The sequence below is a fragment of the Hoplias malabaricus genome, chromosome Y (genome assembly GCF_029633855.1).
Source record: "Hoplias malabaricus isolate fHopMal1 chromosome Y, fHopMal1.hap1, whole genome shotgun sequence".
Taxonomy (NCBI): Eukaryota; Metazoa; Chordata; class Actinopteri; order Characiformes; family Erythrinidae; genus Hoplias; species Hoplias malabaricus.
In genome coordinates this window covers 24,496,777-24,508,914 of record NC_089820.1, presented here as the reverse complement: position 1 = coordinate 24,508,914, position 12,138 = coordinate 24,496,777, and the positions used below count along the sequence as shown (strand labels likewise).

At 42.9% G+C, this 12,138-nt stretch overlaps 1 protein-coding gene across 1 annotated transcript in view; it reads left to right on the top strand.

Annotated features, from left to right (window-relative positions):
* LOC136678417 (PDZ domain-containing protein 2-like) overlaps positions 1–12,138 on the top strand; it is a 143,123-nt gene that overhangs the window by 88,774 nt on the left and 42,211 nt on the right. The window contains exons 9-14 of the mRNA XM_066656472.1: positions 1,216–1,335; positions 1,666–1,780; positions 2,341–2,414; positions 4,012–4,228; positions 6,493–6,610; positions 9,096–9,228. Of these exons, the coding sequence (XP_066512569.1) occupies positions 1,216–1,335; positions 1,666–1,780; positions 2,341–2,414; positions 4,012–4,228; positions 6,493–6,610; positions 9,096–9,228 (777 nt within the window). The remainder of the gene's footprint in view (positions 1–1,215; positions 1,336–1,665; positions 1,781–2,340; positions 2,415–4,011; positions 4,229–6,492; positions 6,611–9,095; positions 9,229–12,138) is intronic.

The window sequence follows — 12,138 nt, the reverse complement described above, 5'->3', positions numbered from 1 at the left end:
CCCGCTCCGGGTGACTGTCTGTGAGGAGTGTGGTGTGTTCTCCCTGTGTCTGCGTGGGTTTCCTCCAGGTGACTGTCTGTGAGGAGTGTGGTCTCTTCTCCCTGTGTCTGCGTGGGTTTCCTCCGGGTGACTGTCTGTGAGGAGTGTGGTGTGTTCTCTCTGTGTCCGCGTGGGTTTCCTCCAGGTGCTCCGGTTTCCTCCCACGGTCCAAAAACACACGTTGGTAGGTGGATTGGTGACTCAAAAAGTGTCCGTAGGTGTGAGTGTGTGAGTGAATGTGTGTGTCTGTGTTGCCCTGTGAAGGACTGGCGCCCCCTCCAGGGTGTATTCATTCGCCCAATGATTCCAGGTAGGCTCGCGACCCTGAACTGGATAAGGGTTACAGATAATGAATGAATTATTGTCCAACCCAATTTTAGCACAACATCACTTTTCATGAAAGGCTTATGTGGGACTAGTGTAGTCTTGTGTAAGGACACCTTCCATAGTGTTACTCTGAGATGAATGTCTGCATTACTATTCACACTCTACAGCCCTGTTTGTCATTAAGAACTAACCCTTTGATGCCTGTCCCATGCAGCCTTCTCACCCTTCCGTGTTTTAAAGCCTTCCTCTGAGCATTTGTGTCACTGCTGGTGATACAGAAACACACAGAGCGTTCTTTGATGTCTAATTATCTGGCAGTGGCCCATCAAAGGCCAATCTTATCGACCGGTCTCTTTCTTTAACGCAGAACGTGAGATCCCCATGGATCCACTAATTGCTGCATTTATCAAGAGCTAATTGAGAGATTGAAATGTTTGAGAAGGTGGGAACTGACCTTAGATTAACCTTTACTTAGCCGTGTGACCAGGTTTCACCTTGTTTTAGTGACAGATATGATATTGGATTTGTTATTAGATGAATACATTTTGTCTGAGCCATGTCTATATCCTGAAAGTGTCTCAGAGCCACGAAAATGCATTGTCTTCCCTTCATACTTCGTCAGAGGCTGACGTTATTTATTGGCTGTCAAGTGAGAGTTGGCGTTATATGTGAGGTTTCCCACCATAATTCTGTAAGGCTTCAAGCTTTCTTATTGTCAAAACGAATTAGACAGTAAATAACCACGGCTTGTTTGTTTGGCTTCACTTCCTGCCCTGAAGAAAAGAAGGATGCCTGGTGTAGTGTCAAGCTTTATTCAAATGACATGCTCCCTTTTGTCATCCTCTCCAGGAATATCAAATCGTGAAGAAGTCGGCGCGTTCCCTAAGTACCGTTCAAGTGGAGTCTCCATGGCGACTGGCTCAACCGTCTATTATCTCCAACATTGTCCTGATGAAAGGACAGGGGAAGGTGAGTGGACTCTCCGGACAATAGACACAGCCACCGCTAGCCCTCTCTGTGCTTCCTAATCACAACAGACAGACCTAATGTGCCTTGTACCTTATCCCAGTCATAAATCGTACAAGAGTCATGATTCGTTTCATTAACAGATGCTTGAGGTATGGTTGGGTCTTTGTGGTATTTTCATTTAGTATCTCATTTAATATGGTTTGATGTCAAATGGCTCATTGTTGAGAAACTAGCGCTTTGGGGGTGGGGGGGGGGTACTAATAGGGTAAAGCCAGGCTCTCACACTGAGCAGTATTCAGTCCTTTGGTCTTTTTTTTGCTTCACGTCTAGGGGCTGGGGTTCAGCATTGTTGGAGGCCAGGATTCGGCTCGAGGGAGGATGGGGATATTCGTCAAAACCATTTTCCCCAATGGAGCTGCAGCAGCAGATGGAAGACTCAAAGAGGGTAAGTGCTGCTGGATTTGTGGCCCACTAGATTAGTGCAGACTCAGATAAAGGGCTCTTCTGGAGCGATGCTGCAACAATCTTACAGGGGATGCATATTTAAAGGATCATTCTTGTGAATAATTGGGCATTGTTAAAAATGTAAAGAAGCTCAGTATAAGGTAAAGGTTATGCCATCCTTCTGACAACCGTTGTGTGCAGATTGCTGGCCCCTGCACATAGTTATACACTCTCAATAGAAAACATAGCCAGTAAAATTGGGCACTCGAGAGCAGCTGTACATGAGCTTGAGGTCACCATGTCCAATGCCAGGTGTAGTCTAGAGCTCATGAAATTCTAGCAGTGGAAGCATAATTCTCAGGACTGTTAGACTGGGTGACCTCAGTCATGTTTAAACCTTTGTATGCAATCAAATCCTCATGCCAAGAGGGACAAACTCCCTATTAATACCCATTCATAAAAAACAACATGTGGGTGTCTACACGTTTTAGCCCTGTGGGCTGAATTTGGTCATCTACTGACCTCCTCTGTCGCTTGTCTCCCTCATTCTTTTGTTTTCAGGGGATGAGATTCTGGACGTGAATGGAGAGTCTCTTCAAGGCCTCACACATCAGCAGGCCATTCAGACTTTTAAGGTAAAGCACTGTGTCATCTTTCCTGACAGCTGCAGTCACACAGGAGAACCACAAAGGGAATTATGGTCACGTCCATATCCTTGACGTTAATCCTGTGGCCAGGTCAGCTGAGGTTCAGAAGTCACGAACTCCAAACTGGCAGGAGCTCTTAAAAAATCTGAGGAATTCTGTGAATGTTCCCGAAATGTTTAGCAGATTAGCAGTGGGTGTTTCATTCTTGTGGTGTGTGTCATTTCAGCCAAAAATTATAAACAGGAATGAAAACAAAAAACTGAACATATTTTTCACAGAATGATTTGAAAAATGGGAACAAATCCACTTCCAACTTTTTGAGAGTGAAATTATTTTCAGATGTCGTTAAGCAGTTGATAAAATTAATGCAATGTTTTATTTTATTATTATTATTCGTTTTTTAAATTAGTACATGATTAATTTTCCGCTCATTGTCTAGTGGTCCACATTTATATGAAGTCCGTTAACTAATGGCCAGTCAAACTGTAGTTTTTAAAAATAATTAATCATTTTGGGGCGGCACGGTGGCTCCCTCCCAAACACTAACATTTTATCTTTATTTTTGTGATTATATTTTAAAATAAATAATATAAAAAGTGGGCGGCACGGTGGTGCTGCCGGTTAGTGTCGCAATCGCACAGTTCCAGGGACCTAGAGGTTGTGGGTTCGATTCACGCTCCGAGTGACTGTCTGTGAAGAGTGTGGTGTGTCCTCCCTGTGTCTGCGTGGGTTTCCTCCGGGTGACTGTCTGTGAGGAGTGTGGTGTGTTCTCCCTGTGTCTGCGTGGGTTTCCTCCGGGTGACTGTCTGTGAGGAGTGTGGTGTGTTCTCCCTGTGTCTGCGTGGGTTTCCTCCGGGTGACTGTCTGTGAGGAGTGTGGTGTGTTCTCCCTGTGTCTGTGTGGGTTTCCTCCGGGTGACTGTCTGTGAGGAGTGTGGTGTGTTCTCTCTGTGTCTGCGTGGGTTTCCTCTGGGTGACTGTCTGTGAGGAGTGTGGTGTGTTCTCCCTGTGTCTATATGGGTTTCCTCCGGGTGACTGTCTGTGAGGAGTGTGGTGTGTTCTCCCTGTGTCCGTGTAGGTTTCCTCCGGGTGCTCCGGTTTCCTCCCACAGTCTAAAAACACATGTTCGTAGGTGGATTGGCGACTCAAAGGTGTCCATAGGTGTGAGTGTGTGTGTGTTGCGCTGTGAAGGACTGGTGCCCCCTCCAGGGTGTATTGGAGAATATTTTCTGTGGCATAGATGGAGTATTAAAGCTCTGTTGTCTGTGGGGTTTCTTCGGGGTTTCTAACTCTCAAAAACATTATTTTTAGGCTTTTTCACTAAAAGCAGATCGCTGTACTGTTTTTAAAAAAAAAACTTCATTCATGTTGTTCTTCATTATTTGATGTAATTTAACCATGTGCCATTTCCACTGCATCAAGGTTTTGTGTTGAATGGACAAATAGAGACGGTCCTGAATTGCTTAGTTTATAAATACTTATTTGTCCCTAGTTCTCTGAAGTAAGCATTTTGGAGTTAAAAGCAGTGATTATGAAGAATTAAAGTAGAGTTAACTGACCATTCCATATGCTTTCTCCTCATACAGCAACTGAAAAAGGGTGTGGTTACCTTAACTGTCCGTACTCGTCTGCGGAGTCCCAGCCTGACCCCCTGTCCGACGCCCACCCTGCTCAGCCGATCCAGTTCACCCAACTCCAACACTAGCGGAGGGACCCCCATACCGCCTGGCTTTGAGGAGGGAGACTCCCGCAGGGGACCTGGCCCCAAGGACCGCATTATTATGGAGGTCACACTCAATAAAGGTAGCTGTTATACTGGGTTAAAAGGTGAAAAAATGTCTCCTTTACAGCATACCTTGGAAGATTAGGACTGGGTGATTACAAACTCATGCAGTGCGTGTCCAGAAGTTTGTGAAAACTTGTTTATTCTGATATTTTCATGCAGTTTGATCTCCTTTGCTGCTGTAGCAGCTTCTACAATAGGTGTTTGGGACATTTCTGTGAAGATTTGACAGCATCCTCTCATATAAACATCAGTGAGTTCATGTTGGGTGATCAGTTCTGAATCACAAACGCCACTAAAACTCATCCCACATGTATTGGCTGGAGCTGTCTCGCATCAGTGAATGCATTTCTACTGCTGTGGGAGCTTTACACCCCTCGTGCTATGCTTTGGGCACTGGTTAGTTTGGCTCCTGTGCGAACTTATTGGACATAATGTGTATGTGAACTCACTCATGTTTTCAAATTGTGACTTTTGAAAGTCAAAAGTTCAGAGAGTTGAAGTCTTACCTGCAATGCTTGTGTTGTTTGACGAGGGATGGGCAGTATCCACATTTTTCACACCGTAACAATATATTAGCATGGTATACACAGTATCACTGTAGCGTGGGGGTGGGGGTATGGAAGCAATTCTGTCTCATCAGACTTTGAAATATTACCACTTTTGAATTTGTAGCAATTTTTTTTGCACTGAAATTATGCATCTGAATATAATCGAAATACGAACACAACTTCCACACCGTGGAAAAACTTCACGTTTAGCTTCCTTCCGCGGATATTATCTCTTTATTTTCAGTGTCTCAAAAATCTGAAAGTCTCACTAAAGACACAATATAACAGACTATTGATGTCCTGAAGATGAAGAAATTTTACTGTGGAAATTTTTTGTAATGGCCCTATGTCATATCACATTTTCACTTTGAAAATAAAGAGATAATATCCGTGGAAGGAAGCCAAACGTGTAGTTTTCCACGTATTTCACCATCTAGCAGCGACAGAATGGAACTACTGCACTTTAAGGTGAAAGAGAAAATCCAAATGAATCGATTGCTCATCCTTGGTGTCCCGGATGTGACTCTGAATCTTTTGTAACTCTTATTTTGGTGTCTGAATGTCGTCTACCGAATTTCGTCGAACTTCAAAATATATTGTTTGAATTTTTTGAGCTTGAATTTTTTATCTGAATTTATTAACCTTGAATGATAACAGTGAAAATTCACGAGTCGAATTCAAGAGCAATTATATTCAGATGCTTAATTGCAAAGCAAAACAAATTCAGTGCTACAAATTCAAAAGTGGTAATATTTCAAAGTCTGATGAGACAGATTTGCTTCCACATGGGGCACAAATCTAGTGAAGTATTTTCGTAGTGTTGGCGCTGTGCATGTCAGCTCAGTACGCCTGAGAGTCCACACCGACAGACGTGTTGATCATAAAAACCTGTTTCTGAGAGAGGGCTAATTTCACTGACTAGTGCTGGAGGAACAGAAAAGTTACACTTATTAGAATCACAGCTATAAGGCACTTGTGGTATAGCACACCACAGCAGATTGTTTTCCAGTGAACTGAGGCTCAAAATGTATACAGTGGGTCCTCGACTTACGACGTTGATCCGTTCCTACGTCGCGTTGTAAAGTCGGAATATACGTACATACTGTACGTAAATAACATACTGTAAGCACTTATTCTATCCTAACACCTATCCTCCTCGGTCCCGAGCCGCGTAACCGTGTATTCCTCCGCCGCGCACACCAAACATGAAGTTCACGTTATGACGTTTACGACACAAAACCACTTAAGTCGAAACAAGGCTTCATACAGTAAATGGGAGATGTGTCGTAACCATGAAACATCGTAACTCGTGACTGACGTAACCCGAGGACCTTCTGTATTTAGAGAGAAAACTCTCTTTCAACCCAAACTCGGTGCTAAATTCACAACTGCAGTGGGTTACGGGGCTTGTGTTTTTCCCCCGCACCCGTTTTCAGAATGTAACATCACTAGTCATTGAGCTCACACAGCGCCCCCTCCCTGTGGCTCCCTCAAATGCACGTAAATGAACTTTTTGTCCTTGTACTTAAGTTAGTCAGACACAACAGAAATTTGTAACCCACACATCCTAATTTTGAAATACCGCATTATATAGGGTGTTACCGTTATACCACCCAACCCTAGTTTACACATCACAGCTAAAATGTTTATAATGTCTGTGCTGCATTGATTTAAGAAACCTGAGGCTGGAAGCTGTGTCAGTCTGTGTGTATGTGTCTCTGTCTGTGTGTTAGAACCTGGTGTGGGGCTGGGGATTGGTGCCTGCTGTTTAACCCTGGAGAACAGTGCTCCTGGGATCTACATTCACAGCCTGGCTCCAGGATCCGTGGCCAAGATGGACTGCAGACTCAGGTGTGTTTTTACTCACAAAATAAATTCACTAGCATCTGTTGCGCCTCCTCAGCGTATACTGGCAGCTCACAGCTGTCCTCTGACTGGTCCACACATGCGGACTAGTCTCCAGCGTTAATATGAGCTCAGGTTTGCCCCAAATTGATCTTCATACAACCAAAGACTGTTGGGATCTGAACCAAAACCAAACACCAACTGGGGACAGTGAAAAGACCTTGTTCATAGAGAACATATATAAAGAGTCATATGCAAAATTCAGCATTCAGCAAGGTACTGAATCCCCAAACGCTTCCCGGGGGTTTGGAATGGCTGCCACCACTCTGGGTGTGTGTATGCAGCCCCTAGTGCACTAGTGTTAGTGTGTGTGTTAGTGTTTGTGTGTATTATTGTGTGTTAGTGTGTGTGTGTTTGTGTGTATTATTGTGTGTTAGTGTGTGTGTGTTTGTTTGTGTGTGTGTTTGTTTGTGTGTGTGTTTGTTTGTTTGTGTGTGTTAGTGTATTATTGTGTGTGTGTTTGTGTGTGTGTATTAGTGTGTGTTAGTGTATTATTGTGTTTGTGTGTGTTAGTGTGTGTGTGTATATTAGTGTGTGATAGTGTATTATTGTGTGTGTGTGTATTAGTGTGTGTTAGTGTATTATTGTGTTTGTGTGTGTGTGTGTGTATAAGTGTGTGTTAGTGTATTATTGTGTTTGTGTGTGTTAGTGTGTGTGTTTGTGTGTGAAGGGGTGTGTGTGTTAGTGTGTGTGTGTGTATTAGTGTGTTTGTGTGTGTGTATTAGTGTGTTTGTGTGTGTGTATTAGTGTGTGTGTGTGTTAGTGTGTGTGTGTGTGTGTATTAGTGTGTGTTAGTGTATTATTGTGTTTGTGTGTGAAGGGGTGTGCGTGTGTGTGTATTAGTGTGTGTGTGTTAGTGTATTATTGTGTTTGTGTGTGTGTGTTTGTGTGTGAAGGGGTGTGTGTTAGTGTGTGTATTAGTGTGTGTTAGTTTGTGTGTGTGTGTGTATTAGTGTGTGTGTTTGTGTGCTTGTGTATTAGTGTGTGTGTGTGTGTTAGTGTATTAGTGTGTAAGGTCTGGGTAAGGTCTGGGGACAATGTTTGCGTTCACATGTACAGTTCCTCTGGGTACTCTCTGGAACATGTCTGGATTACTGCGCGTGTGTGAAAGGGTCATATATTTGTGAGTGCAATTGGCCTTGCCTAAAGATTAGGGAGAAAACTGAGGTAAAAAAAAAAACAAAGGGGACTGGGCGAACGAAATCATGAATATTCTGATCAGATGCAACCTGAGCCCCACAAATATGTGATGAATGGTGTGTGAGCCTGAGCACATCCAGTGAGAATGGTCTGGTCCCAGTGAGTTCAGACAAATAATTCATGCTCTAGTCTCTAAACCGAGTCCCTGAGGAGACGGCTGTATTTCACGGCATTTCTCTGCTTTGTCAAATAAACTAACACTATTATCTCTAAGGCTTGGGACATGACAAACTAAGTACCTTAAGTGCATAATCTATTAAGATAATGTTTGTAATTAGCTGATGGATTGAGTGTGTTAGGACATGATAGTGCTGCTCTGCACAAACTAACAGACACTGATTCATTTTGATCCATCAACTGAACTTCTTTTAAATGAAGGAAAGGAGTGGCAGGAATGAGTCCCCATAAGGGAGAACCAGTCAGTGGTGTGTGTTCTCTGCAGAATAGTGATCTCTGAGTGTCACTGAGGCATACCCATGTTGTGTTTCCTGTCTGTTTGAATGAAATAAGCATTAATATATGCCATATTTACCTTTGTGTGTATTGTGTGTCGAGATTTTGTTGACAAAACAGACATTGAATTTCTTGACTATTATAGAACTTTTTTCCCTTTTATATTGGTGCGTGTGTGTGTGTGCATGCAAGTGTGAGTGTGCGTGAGTGTGTGAGAGTGCATGAGCGCACCCATGCATGTCAAGATGAAACATCTGAAAGGCTTGCTTTTCACTTACCAGGAATGTGCAGTGGATGCCAGAAGGCCGTGAATGGGGTCTTTATGGCAGAAGATAGACTGGGGGTTCTGAATGTTGTATCTTGCTGTGAAAGTGTTTGCAGCTGTCTTTGGTGGCGATAAGACTGTAATATACACATTCAGTTGTATTTCTTTTTCCTGCACCAGTCCGAGGAGCATTTTTAAAACCCTGGAAAGCTCCTTTTATCAATGTCAGGCGCTTTGCGCACCTGTGGAGCCCTAAGCTTTTTTTTTTCTTTTTTTATCAGCAAGGAAGATTGGGCTTATGAGGGTGGCCTCTCTAAACGTGTCTCTCTGTCTCTCTCTCTCTCTCTCTCTGTCTCTCTCTCTCTGTCTCTCTCTCTCTGTCTGTCTCTCTCTCTCTCTCTGTCTCTCTCTCTCTGTCTGTCTCTCTCTCTCTCTCTCTCTCTCTCTCTGTCTCTCTCTCTCTCTCTCTCTCTCTCTCTCTCTCTCTCTCTCTCTCTGTGTGTGTGTGTTCAGCCGAGGGGACCAGGTGCTGGAGGTAGATTCTGTAAGCTTGCGGCATGCAGCTCTGAGCGAGGCCTATGCCATTCTGAGTGAATGTGGACCCGGTCCAGTGAGCCTCATCATAAGCAGACACCCCAACCCTAAGGTAAGCATGAGATAAAGTGTGTGTGTGTGTGTGTGAGAGAGAAAGGAGCACGTGTGTGCATTTGTGTCTCCTGGAAAAAAAACAAGCATTTTTTTTTGTTCTATTGCAGTAACATATTAATAACATTTGAGGATTAATTTTGGAAAAAAAAAACAACTAAGTGAATGGTGCAGATGTTGTGACAGTATTCTTTCGGTTCAAATGGCCATTCAGTGTTATTCGTGTTCGATGAGACCAGGTTTAATATAATCCACCTGCTTAATGAATGGGAAAAGTAATGGAGAATAAGGACTGTGAGAAAACTCCTCAACACTGTGGGTCTGAAAGAATGTCCACAGCATGGTTCTGCTCTTCTTTGGACCATCTGTGATGAGCATTCACAGTATTGTGAATAATCATTTCACAGTATTGTGTATTCTAGATCTAGAAATGACATTTGCTGACACAAAAATTGGTAAAAAACTGATATTAGTGATCGTTATAATGAAATTCCAGGTAAAAGTGGGGCAGGGGAGGGTTTACTTTCACTTTTGTGCCTCCAGCTTGAGTCAGACTCATGGGAATATGCACCTAACAGCCAATGACAGAGAGTCTGCGTGCGTGAACTTGCACACGGTGAATTAACAGTGGCTGACTGGGTGGGCCATGGTCATCTGAGAATAAAGTCAGAATGTTTCAAGAAATAAAGTCAGAATATTTTGAGAATAATATTCAAAATCTCTCAGCATCTAATAATTCTGCTTGAGAGAGTTAGTGTTTTGTTATCTGCACTTTGAGCACTACCTGCAGAGAGAGACAGCAGTTTTGCTTTGTGAGAGGACACAGTGGACATAGCCATGAATGCATTTGATTCTCAAGCAAATCTGAAAGTAATGGAAGCTCTAAAGAAGGCAGTCTAGGGTTGAGCCGTGACAGAATGAGGTGTGTGTTAGGATTAATGTATGGGAAAGGAATATCTGGAACAGAGATGAGAATGTGGACAAAAATGTGTATGGAAAGGACACAAATGGAAACACAAAATGGATAATGAATAGAAAATATATTATAGATGTGATATTTACAGAGACAAACAACAAGGGAACAAAAGACAATGTCTTACCTCACTCCAAAGGTATACACACAAAACCCACTCCCAAAACAAACAGCAGCCAACTCTACTGTGGTGGAAAATATACACACAGTGTTACAAAAACTTTTACAAACACAGGGTGGGCCATTTATATGGAAACACCTTAATAAAATGTGAATGGTTGGTGATATTAACTTCCTGTTTGTGGCACATTAGTATATGGGAGGGGGGAAACTTTTCAAGATGGGTGGTGACCATGGCGGCCATTTTGAAGTCAGACATTTTGGATCCAACTTTTGTTTTTTCAATGGGAAGAGGGTCATGTGACACATCAAACTTATTGGGAATTTCACAAGAAAAACAGTGGTGTTTTAACGTAACTTTATTATTTTATGAGTTATGAGTTAAGGTGTATACATATAAATGGCTCACCCTGTATAAATCTAGCAGTAAACAAAATGGGCAAAAAGAAAACCTCATGGTCGAAGTGGTAACAGCACAAAATCAAAAACACGGCTCACTAGCAGCGCACACATAGACGTGTTTATGATTCCCGCCGAGATGACGTACAGGGAACGGTGACAGACAGAACACATGGACTGGATTGTGGAACGGACTTCAGATGGATGAACAAACACACAGACTGGAACAGACTGCAGAACCTAGAATTTTACAGGAGAGAGAGAGAGAAAAAACACACGTATACACAGTGCAGCGTAACAGTCAATTTACGTCAGAACTGATCTGACCAGTTTTCTGAAAGTGAAATCGACTATAAGTCATTAAAAAACCTGCAGTTCCACCCAGCTATCTCTAGACAGTGGATGAGCAGCAGCCTGAGTCACACACACACACACACACACTTTCTGCCATATGAGCAACTGTCAAAATCAAAAGAGCCCATCCACCTGCTGGCACTCTAATTATCCCTGAACATGAATCATTGAAGCCTGTCAGAAAGTAAACACCATTCCTCTGGCCTGTGTGGTGTGCTTGGAGCTTGGGTTTTCCTCTGGCTGATGAATGAAGATGGTGGTTGTGTGCGCTGGGAGGGGTTCTGTGGTTGGGATATGCTGACTCTCCACTCATTCCTCTGCTAAAAGAGTGTGTACACTAATGGAGCGTGGGCTTGAGAGTGTGAGGCCTGCCTTAACACTGAAGGTCAAGGCCCTCGCTCTTCTCAGGGGTCTTTCAGTTCTCAGAGCCAGTAGGTAGACTTTAAGAGTTACTGTGGTGATACATTAGTCACGTGAATGTCCCATCAATCTTACATAATAATATGAGACACCTTTCATCATCATTTCTTTTATTGACCTCACAGTTTCCTTGAAGGATCTGGGTGCAGAAGAAGGCTTGAATATAACTGTGCTGTTTATGTTGCATCCTACCGTAGAGGATTTGTTTATTATTTCACAGCATGCTCCTGTTTTATTTTCATTTGTCTCTCTTCTTATTTCATTTTATTCCCTTGAGCACAAGCCTGTAATTGCTTATAATGTTCTTCATACTGTTTATTTGTGTAAAGCGCAGTGAATTGATCGAAGTATGAGGTTCTATACAAATAAACATACCTTGCCTTCGAAGTAGAAATCCACTTTACCCCAGACAGGAAGTGGAGGATTAACTTTACAGTAGGAATGTGTAGTAATGTGTGTTTCCCTGGAGGCAGACAAAGAAACCTCTCAGTCTCCATTATCTGTGACACCTGAAAGCTCCTTGCCCTGCCTTGAAAGTTAAAGAGGTGACACATTATCTGGCAATATCTTTCTGCCAGCTACGAATCGACACATGGCTTGTTTGAACAGGTTTGAAATGGCCCCGACTCTATCCGTGCACCTAAG